The 18,255-nt window shown below is 51.8% G+C and overlaps 2 protein-coding genes across 2 annotated transcripts; one reads left to right on the forward strand and one right to left on the reverse strand.

Annotated features, from left to right (window-relative positions):
* Positions 1 to 986: 986 nt before the first annotated feature.
* On the reverse strand, positions 987 to 3,728 carry CFAP97D1 (CFAP97 domain containing 1). The gene is made up of 5 exons (XM_028092832.1): positions 3,605 to 3,728; positions 3,007 to 3,077; positions 2,618 to 2,736; positions 1,542 to 1,665; positions 987 to 1,043 (listed from the first exon to the last, which is right to left on the reverse strand). Exons 1-5 carry the CDS (start codon positions 3,726 to 3,728, stop codon positions 987 to 989), a joined length of 495 nt encoding a protein of 164 aa, XP_027948633.1.
* Positions 3,729 to 5,279: 1,551 nt separating this feature from the next.
* On the forward strand, positions 5,280 to 14,900 carry DUSP3 (dual specificity phosphatase 3). The gene is made up of 3 exons (XM_028092768.2): positions 5,280 to 5,464; positions 8,056 to 8,282; positions 13,957 to 14,900. Exons 1-3 carry the CDS (start codon positions 5,340 to 5,342, stop codon positions 14,160 to 14,162), a joined length of 558 nt encoding a protein of 185 aa, XP_027948569.1. The 5' UTR covers positions 5,280 to 5,339; the 3' UTR covers positions 14,163 to 14,900.
* The last annotated feature ends 3,355 nt before the right edge of the window (positions 14,901 to 18,255 follow it).

Genomic DNA, 18,255 nt, shown 5'->3' on the forward strand with positions numbered 1-18,255 from the left:
TTTATTTATTTATTTGAGAGAGAGAGAATGAGAGATAGAGAGCATGAGAGGGAAGAGGTTCAGAGGGAGAAGCAGACTCCCTGCTCAGCAGGGAGCCCGATGTGGGACTCGATCCCGGGACTCCAGGATCATGACCTGAGCCGAAGGTAGTCGCCCAACCAACTGAGCCACCCCAGGTGCCCGACGGTGTTATGTTTTAAAAAGGCATTCCTCTCTCTTACTTTCTCAGAGAAACTTCTTTTCATAGTCCCAAATAAAAATGCTTATTGCATTCTCCCTTCCGCATGCTCCACTCTGTCCCCATTTTGGGATGGGACTTAAAGCCTTTGGATAGTTTCAATGTAACTTACTCATTTTATGTTCCAAGCTTTATTGTAGCATCCTAAGATTAAGCATTCAGCCACTTAGGAGTGTCTTGAAATTCTAAGCAGCTAAGAAATCTTAGGGCTTTCTCTTGTATCTTTTCCATGGTGAGTAACCTTGTATTCAGGGAGAGGAGAGGGAGAGAAATGGAGAAACATCAATTATACAGAACTATTCTTTGGAAAGCCTGAGTGTCCATTTATCCTTCTCCCCAGGGGCAAAACACACACACACACACACACACACACACACACACACACAACTTAGTCATTCCTAATAATGTGAAATAATACAAAATGCCAACACAACCGTACTTGAATAGTGACAGAGTAAAGTAACTTTGGTGCAATAAGAAAGCCATGAGACCTCCTGTTTACATCCTACTGCAACAAATCACTTCCCCTTAGACTCACGGAAAGACTCAAAGCTGATGACAAAGCCCAGCCATTTCCTCCTCGTTTGGAGAGAGGAAACAGAGAGCTCTAAGTTCCTTCTGTACTAGAAGGGCAAAAATCCATCCCTTTAACTGGGTCCCTTGTGCTCCATCTGTATAGTTCTTAGGGCTTTGCTATCAGCCATGATCACTGTATTTCCCAGTAAGAAGCAGCCGTGTTAAGACATACCTATTCATCTTGGGAGAGAAGATATCTTGTTGTATTTTTGATATAGCGCCTTGAATTCTTGAAGGGAAAAATCAGAAAGATTTATGTCAATGCCATGGGGCTGGTGCTAAAGTTGAAGGTCTAGCTCCTAAGGCTGGCTTAGAAAAGGCTTACAGACCCAAGCCAGGGAGTGGGGTTTTTTTAAAAAGACCGCAGAAGGCTTTTTTTTCCTTCTTGAAGGGTTGTTCCTAAATGAAGGAAATCGTGTACCCTTCCTCCTTTTTGCTTGTACATTCAGTCTTTTTTTTAATGAATTAAAGCTTGAGGGAAGATGCTACCAGATAGTTTCTGAAACTGACGCATGGTGGCTTTTCTACCCAAGGAGCAAATGGATTAGCTCCTGGATGGTTCGCTCCTGTCAGCTTTGTTTGCTCTGGGTGGTTTTTCTTTCACCAGTTGCTGCATTTTGCATGATCTCTCCCTCAGCCGCTTAGGGGGTCTCTTCTGAGACCGACTCTACTCTGAACACAGACGAACTGTGTGGGTGCAAGGGAGGAGCACAGAGTAGCCACGTGCCTGCCAGTCCATCTCGGACAACCTGCGGTCATAGTGGGGTTTGCGATCACCAAGCCTCTTCAGAATGCCCTGGTTTTCCACAGTGATTCTCACTAGTTCCCGGTTCCTTGTTTCTCTGTTTAAGCTGAAAAACACAAAATCCTGAGATGGCCGGAGAATAAAATTCCTTTCCTGGATGAAGTCGTGATGTCGTAAACCCAGGCTGCCTAAGTGCAGGGAACAGACTTTCCTGCTGAGCCCAGAGAACCCCCTACCCCTGTTGAACTAGACTACGCTCTGGGGTCCGGGCACAACGTTGGCAGGTTTCTATCAGTGGTTCTCAACCCTGATGTCCACTAGAAGATTCTACTTTATTGGTCTGGGTGCAGCTTGGGCATTGGCATTTTATAAAAGCACCCCAGGAATAATTATGTGAAACCAGGACTGAGAATGTCTGGTTTATATGACGGGGGAAGGTCTTGCCTATGGACACATCACAAAAGGCTGGTGACGAGTTTTGCTTCACTTCATCTCACCATTCAATGGTTTCAGATACACAGGATATAGGAAAGGCACCTTGACACGCCCTCCCCCCTCACACGACCAAATTCTTTCCCTTGCATACACTTCTTTTGTAGCCCTGTCTACACAGCATTATTATTTACAGAAAAGTCTCCCCTAACAGGTCTTGAGTTTTTTGAGGCTGGGAAACATATATATCTCATTTCATCTTTGTATTCATAGCACTTAGCACATGATAGTTCCTCAGGAAATATTTGAGGAACCGATTCTTAAGAATGCTGTGTCATAGTCCCAGCTACGGTCACCATTTTATAAAAGTGTGCAGTGTTTTCTTGTGACAAACTCTGAATAGAATTCCAAAAATTCTCTTGGCTGCAATAAAAGTTAGCTCTTTACCAACTAGAGAAAGGTCCCCGTTTTGGATAGTTTTCATTCTCCTTAACCTGGTCTCTGGCTACCATCAAGATACCTTCTCTCGAGTACACCTCCTGCTCAGGAGAACCTCGCACTAAAAGCCAACAAGGGGAAAGTCAATTTTGACTTCCCAAACATGAAGAGAGGAGAGAGAACACTACCTCTTGGAAAAATATTCATTCCAGCAATCCACCTTGGCAGGGCCACGATGGGCCTTTGCGATTTTCTGACACAGTTGCTTGTTTTCGTATTCGATTTTGTCGATTCGCTTTTGTTCACCCTGGTAAGAAACCGCATCCCCACCATGGTCACATCGTTCAACACCCAAAGGCTCCGCATCACCCTCCTCTGGAATGGTGGGAAAGGGGCAAATTGAGGGCCGCAGTGGAGCCTGGGAGGAGAGCATAGGGATGGGTGGTGTGCAAAGGGCAGGGAATCTTAACAAATCTCTGGGTGAGGAGGGTATTTATAACTCTGGGAAACTGGGCCTCTTCAGGACATTGATAAAAATCGATAATAAAGTACATCCACAGAGGGCAAGAACGAATACCTGTAGTTTGCTCAGTTTTAAAATGTGATGTGTGTGCACCACTGGAGGTTTGGTATCAACAGTAGGCTTCACTAGAGGATAAAAGAGAGCCATGTTACTACGCAGGGGTCCTCTTAGCTACCTCGGAAAACCTGCTCACGTTCCAGACAACTGCCCCGACTAATAAACATGACAATTTTGAGTTCTGACCTTACTCTGGTTCAGGAATTTTAGGTTAGTTTAATTTCCCAAACTGACATCTTTGAAGAGTTTTCAGCACAAATAACAGAATGTGAGGACGAGAAAAACTACAACAGAGATGAATGTCCTTTGCATCTAATGAAAGATTCTCTCCCATCCTTTCCCAGTACAACTAGCCTGTTGGGAGCTGGAGTTCTACTGTCTCTCTAGCTTACTCTGGCTTTAAAGAGTTTTAAGTGAGCATTTCCATCCATTGGTAAATTTTGTCACTGACGCCAACGTCCTCTTGACCCAACCCAGCAGAGAAGGCCATATCATCACAAAGCCATGTACTGGTCTGGTTTACTGTCACTATCTCTAAGGTGTGGACCCTTCCAGAACTCCTAATCACAGTGTCCCACCCCAACTGCCCACATACCTATTTGTATTCTATTCTTGTGAAATACGTAGTGGCCAAAGTCCAGCTTCTTTCTGAAGGTTGTGCTCTGTCTGTGATTAGAAACAATTACAGGGTAGGCTAGATAATCCAGGGAATTGTTCATCTTCTCTTCCTAGTCTCACTTCAGAAATGAGGCACCCAGGCTCCTCTGTGAGGTACTTAGTGGTCCCCATTACAGGTTGTCATAGTTACCCCCTTATGACATCAGGGACAGGTCTTGGGGAAGGAAGAGGAGCGGCAGAGCATGCTTGGCTGTCCCTGGGCTTCTGTTTGGAAGCTAACACAGGTCCAAATCAAGATGAGGGTCAAGACTCAGAATCTCTCCCACCCGCCCGGCCTGCGGATGCCACCAACACCAGGGGGAAAAGGTGTGGTGTGCTGGGAGGGGTGGGAAGGCACCCGGTGGGAGGTGGGGGGTGGGGATGGAGAAGTCCAGCCTCGGTCACACACCTTCAGCTATAAGCTAAGGAGTCTCCACCACAGTAGATCTTCTGGAGGTGTGAGACCACAAGCTTTTGTGGGGAGGTGAAAGATGACCTTAATGAGAGTCTCATCCAGTTTTTTCATTTTGCAGATGAAGAACCTGAAGTCCAAAGCAATAGCCTGCTCTGCTGCTCAGGAACCAAGTTAGTGGCAGGGCAGGGCTCAGGATGGGGGGTTTCCTAAATTCCTGGGATATTCGCTTTTTGGAGGAGTGGGGGTGGGGTGGGAATCTGCCATCGTCAGGAGGACAGAGATTGTTTTCTGCTTTTAGTGGGATTTCAGCAAATGGGGGGCTGCCAACACTGACGAGGCTCATGGTAGGCTAGCGGCTGCTCCTGGAAGGGCTGCAAAGGAGCCTGATTCATCTCCATGCTAGCACGTGTAGTGGCACCTAGTGGGTGATGTAGAGGGAGAACACCTACTGAGTGCTCACCGGGCGCTTTCCTTGAGTGTCACATTCAATCTTTCAAAGAACCCTAGGAGTTAGGTACTAGTATCCCATTTTTTACCCCCAGCAAGCAGGCTCAGAGAGGTTGATTTGCCAGGGTCAGAATGCCAAGCCTGGTTGCACAGAGTCCAAGCTTTGAAGCCCGGTGCTGACTCCCAGTAAAGGTTGGAAGAAATGTGCCTCAGAGTTGGGCTTCCCAAACTTTAACCTTTCTAAGGATCGCCAGGGGGGCCTGTAAAATGCACATTCTCATTCAGCGGGGCTGGGCTGGGGCGGAGATTTCGCAATTCTGACCAGCTCCCGGGTGGTGTCAATGCCGCTGGTCCGCAGCAGGCAGATCAGCGCACAAGCGGAATCGGGTGTCCCGGTAATCCTGCAAAAACTAAGCGACACCTGTGTGTACCCCGTTCAGTGGGAACATTTATTGCTCTCTGCGTTTAATCCAATGAAGTTACTGCACTTCCCCATTTATAATGATGCAGGAAAGGCCTCAGCTGGGCGTGGGCCGAGGACCCCCGAAACTCCTGGGTGGCGCCATCTTCGCCGGGGTGGGGGGGCCGACAGGCCCGGGGTCCCCCAGAGCGTCCGCGCGGCGCCCGGCGCCGCGCCTGCCTACGGGGAGCGCAGCGCGCCGCTCGTCCGCGCTCCGCCTTTTCCCGCGCCCGGCGGGCCCGCCTCCGGGGCGGGACGGGGCGGGTCCCGGCTTCGGAGCCCCCGCCCAGCTGACCCGGCGGCTCTCCCCTCGCAGGCTGCTGCCCCGCCGTGCAGGGCCCGGCAGCCGCCATGTCCGGCCCGTTCGAGCTCTCGGTGCAGGATCTCAACGACCTGCTGTCGGACGGCAGCGGCTGCTACAGCCTGCCGAGCCAGCCCTGCAACGAGGTCACCCCCAGGATCTACGTGGGCAACGCGTGAGTAGCAGCCGGGGCGCCCCGCCCACCCGAAAGCCGGGGTGGGGGCGTCGCGGGCGTGCGGGGGGGTGGTGGTGGGCGGTGCGGGGCGTGGTCGCCGTCCGGGAGCATCGCAGGGGCGGGGGAGGGGCTGGAGTCGCCGACCGCCCCCGCGCGGGGAGCGGAGGGGCTAGACCCCGCCCCGGCCCCGCGCGGTCCTCCTCCTTGCGGGGGGCCCGGATCCCGGGACGCTCGGCCAGCCCGGCGTCCGGCCCGAAGCCGCCGCCCTCTAGGGGCTCGGCTTTGGGCGGGGTCGGGCTACCGTGATCACTTAACAGGTGGCCCTCTGTCACCCGGCCGGTCTCCAGCCCGCGCGTCATGTGACAGCTGCCTGGTTCTGCAGTGAGGTCACCGCGGAATGTCTGCCTTCGCTGCCATGGCAACTGGCTGACGTCACAAATCGGGCGTGGAACTTTCCTGGCTGGGCAGGCTAGATCAAGGAATCGAAATACTCCAAATGAGGGATCCGGAGAGCTGGGCTGGGGTTCCCTCGCTCCTTCGCCTGCTTTCCGGATAGGGTTTGATTTACCGACGCCCTACGCTCTATGGCCCAGGGTCTGCGTGTTGGAAACCCAGAACTAACTTCCTTCTCTCCTTTTATCCGGGAGGAAATGGTGGCCCAGGGTGGTTGAGGGACTGTGAGGACAGAGTCAATGTCTCGTTCATGTCTGTATCCCCTGTCCTGCTGCTTATCCTGCTAAGGGCTGCCGCAAAAACGGGGGTCCTCGCGGGGCTAACAGGGGTCCATAAGGCAGGGCCCACTTTCATGGGGGACAGTCTCATCCACTCCATCCCTTCATTCACCGTATTGAGCACCTACTCTGTGTCAGGCACTTACAGTGCACATTCATAGTGATAGTAATGGCAATGGTAAATTTGTTGAATGTTGAATTTGTAATGCATAAGGGAGGTGAATGGGAGCTCACCTTCAGAGTTTTTTTAATCAACCACTGCTTTACAACCATGTGCAGCGTTGTGAGCAGGGACAGCTGCAACAGTCCCAGAGCCTCAGCCAAAGGGCTCAGGGAATTGCAAAGTTCTGAGGATAGCGCCCTGTCCAGACACCCAAGCAGCATGTAGCCGTGGCACCCTCAGGGACCCTGTGCTCTCGGACAGTTTGGCATATTCAGCTGCCCCTACTTCCTGGGTGGAAACCGAGGTTGTGAATGTCTGTCTGGTGGCAGCCAGAGTGGCCAGTGCTGAAGACCACTGTAGAAAAACACATCCCCTGCCTGATTAACGAATCTGGCTTTGACCTGACCAGGGGTGTGTTGGGGGGGGCACTCAGCAGGGAGCCAAGTGCTCCCTGCCCATTGGGAGCCCCCTGAACCAAATCAGGGCTCACAGGCAAAGAGGAGCCTGTATGAGCCTCATTTTCTAGAACTCAGGATATGCAGTTGATGTGGACATGACAGGCAGAGTGAGGGGGGCGGGCAGAGCAGGGCTGGTGTCAGGCCTCCTCCCAGCTCGGCTGCCAGCAGCCCGTGTGACCCACAGCTCATCCTCCCGCCGTCCTGTGGGGCCAGAGCTCAAGCCCAGGCCTTGCTTCCTCACAGGCTGCTGTGACAGGCAGACGCCATCGAGTCGGAGAAAGCGTTTTGTGAAGTATAAACTGCTGTTTGAATTGGGATGTTGTTGGGAGATGAAATAAAGGAGCCCTTTGACTATTCAGATCAAATGTTTTATAACCCCCAGAGTTCTGTTGGCGCCACTCGGTCCCCAAGTGCTTGCTCACCCAGGAGGGCTTCAGAGACGTGGCTAGTGCTCTGTGGCGGAAAGGTCCCTCTGGGGGACTGGAGGGGCTGCTGTTCTTTATGATCCGAGGAAGGAGGCTGCCTCGGATGTGCTGATGTCCTTCTTTTTCACTGATTCACTACATAGTCATTCGGCACCTAATACGTGCCCGGTGCTGTAGCAGGTGCTGGGAAGGCAGACTGGGTTACTCCCTCCAGGAGCTCAGAACAAATAAGCACAATCAGGCATTAGAAGAACACGGACCACAGTGTCACGCTCTGTCTATGGGACCGCTCATTTAACACAGCCACCCCAAGGGGTATCAGCCCCATTTGACAGACAGGGAAACTGAGTCACCAAAAGGTTAAGTGGCTTGCTCAAGGTCATCTGGCTGGGAAGTCTGAGGGTTGGATTCAGACCCAGGCAGTCTGGCTCTAGAGCCCATTTTGAGCCACTGGGTTGTACCACCACCACAGGATAGGGGAGCACGATGCCAGATGGGGTGGAGGGGCGATCGGGACATGCTGCAGAGGGTGGTGGAAAATGAGAGGGTGTGTGTCCAGGGAGAAGCTTGAGAAGGGCATTCCGGAGGGAGGGAACAAACATGGGCATGAAACGCCCCAGCTATCTGGGGAAGCTGCCGGTAATTAGATATGGCTGGAGGGAGGGAGGTAGGTCATAAGATGAGGGGAAGCCGGCAGGGGCCGAGCGTGGACAGTTCCTAGCTTTGCCAGGAGACTTAGAATCTTCTCCATCTTCCTCCCCCCGCGGCTGCCAGTTGGTGAGTTAATCATCCCCTGTTGCTGTCTCCTGTCCAGGTCTGTGGCGCAAGACATCCCCAAGCTGCAGAAACTAGGCATCACCCATGTGCTGAACGCTGCTGAGGGCAGGTCCTTCATGCACGTCAACACCAATGCCAACTTCTACAAGGACTCCGGTATCACCTACCTGGGCATCAAGGCCAATGACACGCAGGAGTTCAACCTCAGCGCCTACTTTGAAAGGGCTGCAGACTTCATCGACCAGGCCTTGGCTCAAAAGAATGGTAAGACACCTGCGGTCCAGGAAACAAGGCAAGGGCAGCTTTGACTGGACTTTTTTTCTAGAAAACAGGCCCACAGCTGGCTTCCTCTTGGAACCTGTCAAGAGGCCCCACGTTACACAAGATGTACAAACCTTTCTCACAGTGGCAGCCTCCGGGGTCCTGGTGTTTGAGTGGACTTTGGCTGGGAGTTCATTTCTAGCCACTCCCCGCCATGCCCCCAATTCAGATAGGTTCAGCAATAACGATTTATCTTCTGTGATAAGAAGTGCTGAGGTGTTGGAGCTCTGGGGCTGGTTGATTCAGCAGCTCAGTGGCGGCATCTTCCCCCTGCCACCTTCTGGGCTCTCCCCTAGTGGTCCCAAGATGGCGGTGGCAGACCCAGTCACCACACCCTGGCGGGACGAAGTATAGCAAAAGACCTGGCAGCCGTCTCTTCCTCATGTTTCTTCCTTTTTTTTAAGAGCAAGTAGAAGGGCTCCTGGGTGGCTCAGTTGGTTAAGCGTCTGCCTTCAGCTCAGGTCTTGATCCCAGGGTCTTGGGATCGAGCCCCGTGTCGGGCTCCCTGCTCAGCAGAGGGAGTCTGCTTCTCCCGCCCCCTCTGCTCCTCTGCCCGGCTCGTGCTCTCTCTCTCAAATAAATACATAAAATCTTAAAAATAAGTAAATAAATAAAAATAAAGAGCAAGTAGAAGGGTCCTCAGAAACCCCTCAGTGGGCTTCCCCTCACATCTCACTGGCTGGAGTTGGCTTACATGAATGCCCGGCCAGGGGAATGGGGCAGCCATGACTGGCTTAGGCTGGTGCTCAGCAAGCTATAGCCCACAGGCCACATCTTCCAGCCACTTTCTAAATGCTTCCTGCAGCACAAATCTAAGACTGAAGGAAAACTGCGGAGGCACTGGAAGTCAGGCAGGCCGCCCCCCGGGGGGAAACCTGGAAGGCAGAGGGCAGACCTCAGTTGAGCAGGCCGGGCCACCTGCCCTTCCTGCTTTTAGCTTGTTCCTCTCAGCATCTGCCTTTACCTTCAGGCTGCGTCCCCCAGCCTCTTCCTCCCTGACCCACAGCCTTTTCAGGGGAGGTGAGCCCTGTGAATGTGCAATCAGCCTTGTCCCCCTGCTTCTGGCCTGTCTCTGCTTCTCTTGCCCAGCAGCCTCCCCCTGGAATGATTTCCAGTGACCAGTGTGGACTAGACGCTGGTTATCACATGTCTGGGGCTCAGGAGGGAGGTTTTATCACCCGGGAAATCTGCACGCTCTACTATCAGCCCCTTCATGGTCCATTACAGTCTCGTGTATGTCACCCCCTCCGTTCCGGCTGTACTGAGTTCCTGTGTAGATGGGAGCGAGCGGCCCAGTTAAGGGGATGGATTTTGCTCTTCTTGTATATGGGTTGGTCATCCACTCGGGGAACTTAGAGCTTTCTGACTTTGTTTCCCCTTCCCCTACCACTAGGAACAGACCTTGACTTTTTGTGACCTCCTGCCTTAGCAGGAGGTGGCATGGGCTAAGTTGTCAGTCTGGAAAGTTCTCTCTGCCTCTCCCTACCTTGTCTTCTGGCAAACTCCACCTTGTGCCTTAGCACCGGGCATAGTGTTCTGTCTTCCTTGAAGCCTACCCTCAGGCTGGGTCCACTCTGTCCCTGTCTGTCTCCCCAGCACGCGATATAGCATTGGGCACCTAGCAGACACACTGCAAATAATTACCGAGTGAGTGACAAAAATAAATTCCGTGGGCTCTCATGCCAAGTGTAAATGCCTCTAGGATTGACTGGCTGAGTGAGTGAACAGAAATACACTGGCCTCCCGCAGGGTGCAGGGCTCGGGGGAGCCAGGCGTCCCTCACTTTGGAGAAGTGGGATGAGCCAGGAGTGCTCAGAGGAGGAAGCAGTCACTTCCTGACTGGATCAAGGGAGGCTTATACGGAGGAGGTGTTATCTGGGTGGGGCCTGGAGGGATGGGAGTCGGACCTTCCCCTTCCCGATCGGCTCTATGAGTCCTGGGCTGCTGATTATCTACCAGGTGGTGAGGCAGCGGCTCTGCAGAGGGTCCCCTTGCCAGGGCCTGGGCAGGGAGAGCCCCACTGCACATCCTTTGGGTATACTGGCTAGAGAGGGAATGGGCAGGAGAGTGGCGGACTCCCCCTTCCTGCTTGGGAGGCACGGGGAGAATAGAGTCCTGTTTTGGGGTAGGGTGATGGGAACAGAAGAGACTCTGTTTGACCTCTGGGCTAGCAGATTTCCTTCAAAATAATGGCAGGATAGAGGCATTGGTGGATAATCATTCACTTGGCTGTCAGCAAATATTTATTGAGCACCAAGTGCATACTAGAAGTTGTAGGGCATCCAGAAATCAATACCCCACAGTCCGTGCCCTTAAGGCACGCACAGTCTGGTGGAGGAGCATAGATCTGTGCGTGGCCAACAGTGGCACAGAGCCAGGCCGCTGTTGTAGAAGGTTCTGGGTGCCACCAGACAACTCCTGTTGCTGGCTAGGAGTTCATTATTGAGTGCTTGCATATGCCAGACACTAGCCTAAGGGCTTTATATGACATTACCTTCAGTCCCCTAACAACACGGTGCAATGGGTAGTATTAACACGGATGAGGAAATTGAGGTGCGGGGGCTTAGGTGGGTCACAGAGCTCATAAGCAGTGTACTGGCCAGCAAAACAGAACCAATAGAATAAATAGATATTATTTATTTTAAGGAATGGGCTCACATGATTATAGGATCTGGCAACTCTGAAATCTGTAGGGCAGAGTGGCAGGCTGGAAATTCGGGGCCAGGCTTCTTTATTACAGCCTCGAGGCAGAAGGTTTTCTTCTCCAGCGAACCTCACTTTTTGCTCTTAAGATCTTTAACTGATTGGGTGAGGCCCGTCGACATGATTAAGGGCAGTCTCCTTTACTGAAGGTCAACTGATAGTTGGTGTTAATTACATCCAGGAAATACCTTCTAGACTAGTGTTTGCCCAAGCAACTGGGCATCGTAGACAAGCGGAGTTGACACATGTAACCATCGCAACCAGCAAGTTAAAAGTTAAGCCCACATTCATATGACTTCAAAGGTCTTGGTTCTTTTTTTTTTTTTTTTAAGATTTATTTTTCGGGGCGCCAGGGTGGATCATTCAGTTGAGAGTCCCACTCTTGGTTTTGGCTCAGGTCATGAGCTCAGGTTCCTGAGACTGAACCTTGCCTATGGCTCTGCGCTCAGCAGGGAGTCTGCTTGCCCCTCCCTAGCCCTCTGTCCTCCCCGCCTCCTAGCCCCCCGTCCCTGGCTCACGCACGCACGTGCTCTTTCTCTCTCTCAAAAAAAGATGTATTATTTATTTGAGAGAAAGAGAGTGTGTGTGCACATGTGCCCCTCCGGGGGAGGGGGGGAGGTTCGGTGCAGGGCTCAGTCTCATGACCCTCAGACTGTGACATGAACCGAAATCAAGAGTCAGACACTCAACCAACTGAGCCACCAAGGCGCCCCAAAGATTTTGGTTCTAAATCCCTATGCTGACAAAGGAAATACTTGAACTGGGGTTTTAAGGGATGAGTAGGAGTTTGCCAGGTGGCCAAAAGAGAGACTGTGTTCCAGGTAGAGGGAATGACACGTGCAGAGGCACTGGGGTGTGGGAAAGCACGGGGAGGTATCAGGGCCGTGGGCACTTGGCCTTGTAAGCCACACCTTGGAGACTAGAAGTCCTGCAAAGGGTGACAGGTTGTTTTTAAATTTTAGAAAGCCCCTTCCGGCTGCTGGGGGGAGTGTGGATTGGTGGTGGTGAGGGTAAAGCGAGAGCTCGGTTTGGAGGCGTGGAGGGGGTGGAGGTGAGGGTGATGAGGACCTGAACTAAGGCTCTGTGGTGGGAGGGGGTGATGGCAGAGAGAAGCCAAGGCTTGTGGGTCCCAGGGACGCCCCCCTCCACAGTGGAAATGCAATGTGCTGGGACTTGTTGATGCTTTCTTTCACCAAATGCTGGGGATGCAGCAGGGAGCAAAACGGCAGACACCCCTGCCTTGTGGAGCTTCCCCGTTTCAGGCAAAGCTGACAGCAAACAAGTGAAAAAACGTTTCCGGCCTGTGTGGTGGGGGGCACTAAAGCAGGCGGGAGAAGGGCTAGGAGTGAGTGGTGGGGGGGGTTGTGGCTTTAGAGAAGGTGGGTCGGGGAGCAGACACCTGAGGAAAGAGGTTTGCAGGCTGAGAGGCCCGCTGTCTGGAGAGACAGGAGGAGATGACTTCAGAAGGGGGGGCTGGATTGCATCAGGCCTCGTGGGCCATGGGGGGGAGGCGTGAGAGGGTCTTTTTGTTTGTGTGTTTTGATTTTTTCTGTCCCTGTGTTTGTATTCGACATGCATGTTCCTTTTATATTTTTAAACCGCTTTGTTGAGGTATAATTGACATTCAACAAATCACACGTATTTAAAGCCTACAATTTGGGGCACCTGGGTGGCTCAGTCGTTAAGCGTCTGCCTTCTGCTGGGGTCATGACCCCGGGGTCCTGGGATCGAGCCCCGCATCGGGCTCCCTGCTCCGCGGGAAGCCTGCTCCTCCCTCTCCCACTCCCCCTGCTCTGTTCCCTCTCTCGCTGTGTCTCTCTGTCAAATAAATACATAAAATCTTTAAAAAAAAAATAAATAAAGCCTACAGTTTGATGTTTTGGCATAGGTGCACACCTGTGAGACCATCACCGCAAGCACAATAGTGAGCCCGCCCGTCACGCCCCAGCCCTGGCGTTTCCTCAGGCGCCTCTGTGACCTCTCCCCTCTGTCGCCTCCGCCTTCCTTTCCTAAGCAACCACGGCTCTGCTTTCTGTCCCCAGACATGAGTGTACATTTTGTAGACTTTTGTATACGTGGAATTACACGGCGGGTTCGTTTTCTTGGCCTGGCCCCTGTCAGTATAATTGCCATGAGTTCCACCCGTGTGGCTGCACATGGCCGTAGCTCTTTCCTGTTTAATGCTGACGAGTTGTCCATCGTGCGGAGGTGTCCCAGTTTGTCCGTTCACCTGCCAGTGGACATTTGGGTCATTTCTCTGTTGTTTTCTTTTTAAGGCTTTATTTTGTTATTTGATAGAGAGAGAGAGCACGAGTGGGGGTAGGAGCAGAGGGAGAAACAGAGACTCCCTGCTGAGCAGGGCTCAATCCCAGGACCCTGAGATCATGACCTGAGCCCAAGGCAGACGCTTCACCGACTGGGCCACCCAGTGGCCCTATATGTTTTGCTTTTGATGGCAATTTCAAATTCAGGGGTGCCTGGGTGGCCCAGGCACCCCTCCTTCTTGTTATTTATCTGTCCTGCTATTGATGGGCCTTCGGGAGCTGCCAGTTGGGGCCGTTATGAACAGCTCCGCCCTCTGAATATTCTGGCACGTGTCTTTTGGGGACACGCGTGCACCTCCCTGCTGGGCCATAGGACTTGCATGCGTTCCGCTTGAGTACGTGCGGCCCCACAGTCGGCCAGAGTGACGTGCAGGTGTACCTCCCCGCCCTGCACAGCCTCAGAGAGAAGTCTTGCTTCTCCACATCCTCACTGGTGCTCTGTGTTTTCCATCTTTTTCCATGCGGGGGTGGGGACACAAGGGCGTCTTGTTGTACTTTTCATTGGCGCTTCCCCGGAAGAGTTCTGACTCGAGTCGGGCTGTGTGCGGACGGCCCCAACTCCAGCTCACGTGCCCCTCTTTCTTTTTCAGGCCGGGTCCTCGTCCACTGCCGGGAAGGTTACAGCCGCTCCCCAACCCTCGTGATTGCCTACCTCATGATGCGTCAGAAGATGGATGTCAAGTCTGCCCTGAGCATCGTGAGGCAGAACCGTGAGATCGGCCCCAACGATGGTTTCCTGGCCCAACTCTGCCAGCTCAATGAGAAACTAGTCAAGGAGGGGAAGTTGAAACTCTAGGGCACTCCTGCTGCCTCTTCTCTAGAGGCAGGGAGGGGAGGCCCTGGTCCAGGTGCCCCAAGCTGCCATGTTTAGGAAACACAGTGTACCCTGCTCCCAGCATCACCAGGCACTTGCCCACAAGTCTGTCCCAATACAGCCCTGGGCCACTTTCCCCCTGGGGAGCATATAAAGAAGCTTGCTAAGGAAGGCATTGTCGCTCCCTGGTGTGTCCTGTGCCTACAGTTTATGATGCCCTCTCCCTGAGGTGGGGGCGCAGAGGGGGAAGGCCTGCGACGTGCATGTTTCTCCTGGATGGCCCAAGGCAGGTCTGTGGGAGTATAAGGCTCGAGATGCCCCTGGGGCCCCTCCTGACCTCCGTTGCCCCCTGCCTCCCTCCCCCGCTCCCTGGCACCCACCCCTGGGTCTTCTCCTGAGTGGGGACCTCAGCACCTCGAGCCCTGTAAGGGAACTATGCAAACGCAGGCCCCTCTCTCCCCACCATGCCTGTGTGCCCCGGCCCCTCCCCACTGCCCACACCTTGTTCATAGGCAGAGGCACATTGTGAGGTCTGAAGCTGGCCCCGTGGCTGGCAGTTAGTGGGTGGAAATTCCCATGAAGAGACTGCATTTTAAGTATTTCAGTAGGATTAAAGATACCCAAACAAAGAGGCCATCAGGTGGGCAGACATTCCCCTGGAGGACTCCTGTAAGTCCATAGTTTCTAAAATATGAATCTTTGGAGGGCTTGCATTCAGAATCCGCTGCTTTGGAATATTTCCCTTGGACTGCTCTCAGTCACTTGGATTGTTAGAAGAGCGATGCCTTGGGCATGGTTTTATTCTATTCTATTCTATTTTATTTTATTATTTTTATTCTATTTTAGAAAACAGGGTGTTGAAGTTCCAGCCTATTTAAAAACCCCACCATTTGAAGAATTACAAAGGTTTTGTCCTGAGTTACAGCGTTGGCGAGCTCAAGCCACTCATGCTAACTGCTTTTTGTCTTGGTTGCTATTCCAAGGACAGAAGGAGGAAGTTGGCCGATTACAGGGTGGGTGTGTGGGTGTGTAGGGGGGTGTGTATCTCAGAAACACAGCCAGAGGATGGAGGAGCAGGCTCTCACCCCGCCCACTTTTAGGTAGTTCTTAGGGCTCTGTGCTGCCAAGAAAGATCCTGGAGCCCTAAGAGCAAAAATGACTCAGCCAGGCCAAAATGAAACACGGCAGAGCCTCCAAATGTAGACTTCACTGGTGGTAGAGCAAACATACAAACCGGAACCACCTTTTTTTAGGACTAATTTAAGGATGACGTCAGAATGCACTAGCACTCACGCTCACACGTGTGTGCACATTCGTCAGAATTCAGGAGTTTTGTTTTGAATACAGTCTTGTTAGGACTTCAAATGATTGTTGCCATGGAAAGTGATTCATTCCTGTCGTCTTCAGGTTCCCCAACAGCAGGGAGGCTGGTCCTCAGCCATAACCCCCAGCTCCTAGCACACAGAGGTCTAGAAAAGTTTGCTGAATTAAACTTTTTTTGAGCCCCAGATATATGTAGGTTGTTGTTCTGGTGGGTGTAATCAAGCTCCCAGAAACCTGAATTCATGGTAGGATCACTTGCAAGGATTTGCAAAAGGATTCTTACCAGAAGTGAAAAACCAAGGACTTTAGTCAAGTCTTTAAAATTCAGTTGTAAATGGAAATTCAGGCAGTGTTAACCTGTCGAGGTGGAGAATGTGCCTTTTTCAGAGTTGACCAGGGGCGTCTGGCTAGACAAGGAGAAGCAGGGTGCCACGGGGCCTCGTTCCCGGGTGTCATGGCCTTTCCCGCCACAGGGCCAGCAGTGCGGGGCCTGGACGGTCCCTTTCCTCTGTGACCACAGCCACCCTGAACAAACCAGGATCTGTCGCCTTTTCCAGATACCGGACTGCCCACATAGACCCGCCTCAGTAAAATGGCCATCCTCTAACCCATGCACCTCACCTCAGTTTCCAGTGAACCATCCCACTTAATCTAACTTGATCCTTCCAATAACCCTATCAAGTTGGTAGAGCTTATTCATGTATTGTGACCTTTTAAGAAAAAGGAACTGGGGTTTGGACTGATGGAGGGCATGGTGCCTGGGCTGTCCCGGCTCTAAGGAAGAGCTGAGGCCAGATTTCAGGTTTGCTGCTCCCTGAAGCTGAATCCTTTGTCCCATACTACGCTCCTCACCAAGAAAGGAGCCCCCTGGGAGTGTCCAGGTGCACTGCATATGCCCTTGACCCAGCCCGTGTACGCAAGAGCCAGTTTTGTGGATGGAGTACAACCATTCAAGCTGGGGTGCCGCGGGGTGGGTGGGGGGTCTGGAATAGGGTGGGAGGGAGTTGATACAAACCCATCCCCGCTCCAGGAAAAGGAAGCAAAAAGTGTGGGTCCCCGATTCGGTTAGAATGTGTGGCTCTTCCTCCAGGAAGCGTGTAGCGTCCCTAAGTTGGAGCTTTCTGCTCTACTTCTGGAAGAGGCTCTGGGACTCGGGCGAGGGCTCCCCCTCCCACGCTCAGGAAGGGGTCACTCCATAGGACAGCCATAGCTACTCAGGCTAGTTAGCCAGGACCTCTTGAAGGCCTTTTTGTGGGGGCATGAGGGCAAACAGGCCATTGGGAAAATTACTGCCTTTACTTGCGGGCTACTTTTATGCTGATAACTGGGGATTTCTTGGTAGTCTTTGGCCCCAGAAACCCTAGCTTTACTTCATGAGATCTAGCTCCTAATTTTTGAGTTAAAATAAAATTCTATTGTGTAAGAGCCAGCACGTGCCCACGGCCAGTGGAAGCTGTTTCTGGACGGCTTTCTACCCCTGGGAAGTGATGGAATAGGAACTCAGGGTGCCCTTGCCCTCCCCCCTGACCTGATCCCTTTCTTTGACTAGCAGACCCCCCACCTAGGTCAAATTAGAGCACCAAATGGTTTTCTTCTCAAGTCTAAAAGCAGTACGCTCTCCACAGGCTGGTCTGTTTCTCTGCCACTCTGAGTTATCTGGAGAGCAGAAACCACCATCTGTCAAACGAGGGGACTCATCTAGAAGACCTCTAAGGTCCCTTTGGCTCTGACACTGTAGGATTCTCAGAATCCCCACCTGGAATTTACCCCAACCTGGGAATTATAGGGGATGTAATAATATGATGACCAGCAGGTGGCACTGTGTTCCACCCATGGTGATGGATGGTTTTTGAAAGGGAATGTTGGTGCCTTTTGTGTCACAAGTTAATGTTAAGATGCTAATGTTTTAATCCAAATAAGCACTGATCTTACAATAGGAAGATATGCGCTTTCCTCGCAGGAAATTTTCTGTCATAAAACCGGTGTCAAGAACCACTGAAGAGCCAACAGTGTGGGTCTTAGCAAGTCAAGACTTTATCCTGATTGGAAGTAGACGCCCTCTCTGGCTGAGAGAGTAGAGCGGTTGGAAGCTTAATTTATCTCCTGTCAGCTTTCAGGGTAATTTGATTGTGAAAGTGTGAGTTTCCTGGACAGAAAAGGGGAAGGTATTAAATTGGTTTTAAAGGAAAGTAAGTTTAACGTCTGTTGTATCACCAAGCAGCGTTAAAGCACTAACTGTAACCAAAATAAATGTCTTACATTACATAGAAATGGTCTTTTTTGTCCTTCTTATCACTGCTGATTTTCTCTGATGCTCTTATGTTTGCTTTTGTCTAACTTTCAAAAATAAGTATCATCTAAAAATTAACCCTCCCGAACTCATTCTCAGTCCCGAGATGATTATATTTATGCAGTAGATGTTGATTAAACTTATCTTGCCAGTACCAGAAATTTCCCGTGATAGGAATAATCTTTTTATTTATTTAGTTTCTAAAAAACTGCAGCTTTTGGGGGGGTTAATTGACTGGAATATTCTTGAATAGAGAGGCCCATCCTAAATGAGGGAGGTAGATCTATGTTCCTAAGAAAGTAGGAGACTGGGGGTGACAGTCTCAAGCTGGCCTCACGTGAAGATGATTAGGGTTTGAATGGTCCTGCAAACGGGCAGCCCCAAAACATAGCCCTGCCCCCAGGTGCCTTAAACTCCGTCATTAGCATTTATCTCCCTTATGGTAAGCATTGGCTTTTTTTC

This window comes from Eumetopias jubatus, unplaced genomic scaffold (genome assembly GCF_037043125.1).
Source record: "Eumetopias jubatus isolate StellerSeaLion01/CBP00866 unplaced genomic scaffold, mEumJub1_p1.0 scaffold_10, whole genome shotgun sequence".
NCBI lineage: Eukaryota > Metazoa > Chordata > Mammalia > Carnivora > Otariidae > Eumetopias > Eumetopias jubatus.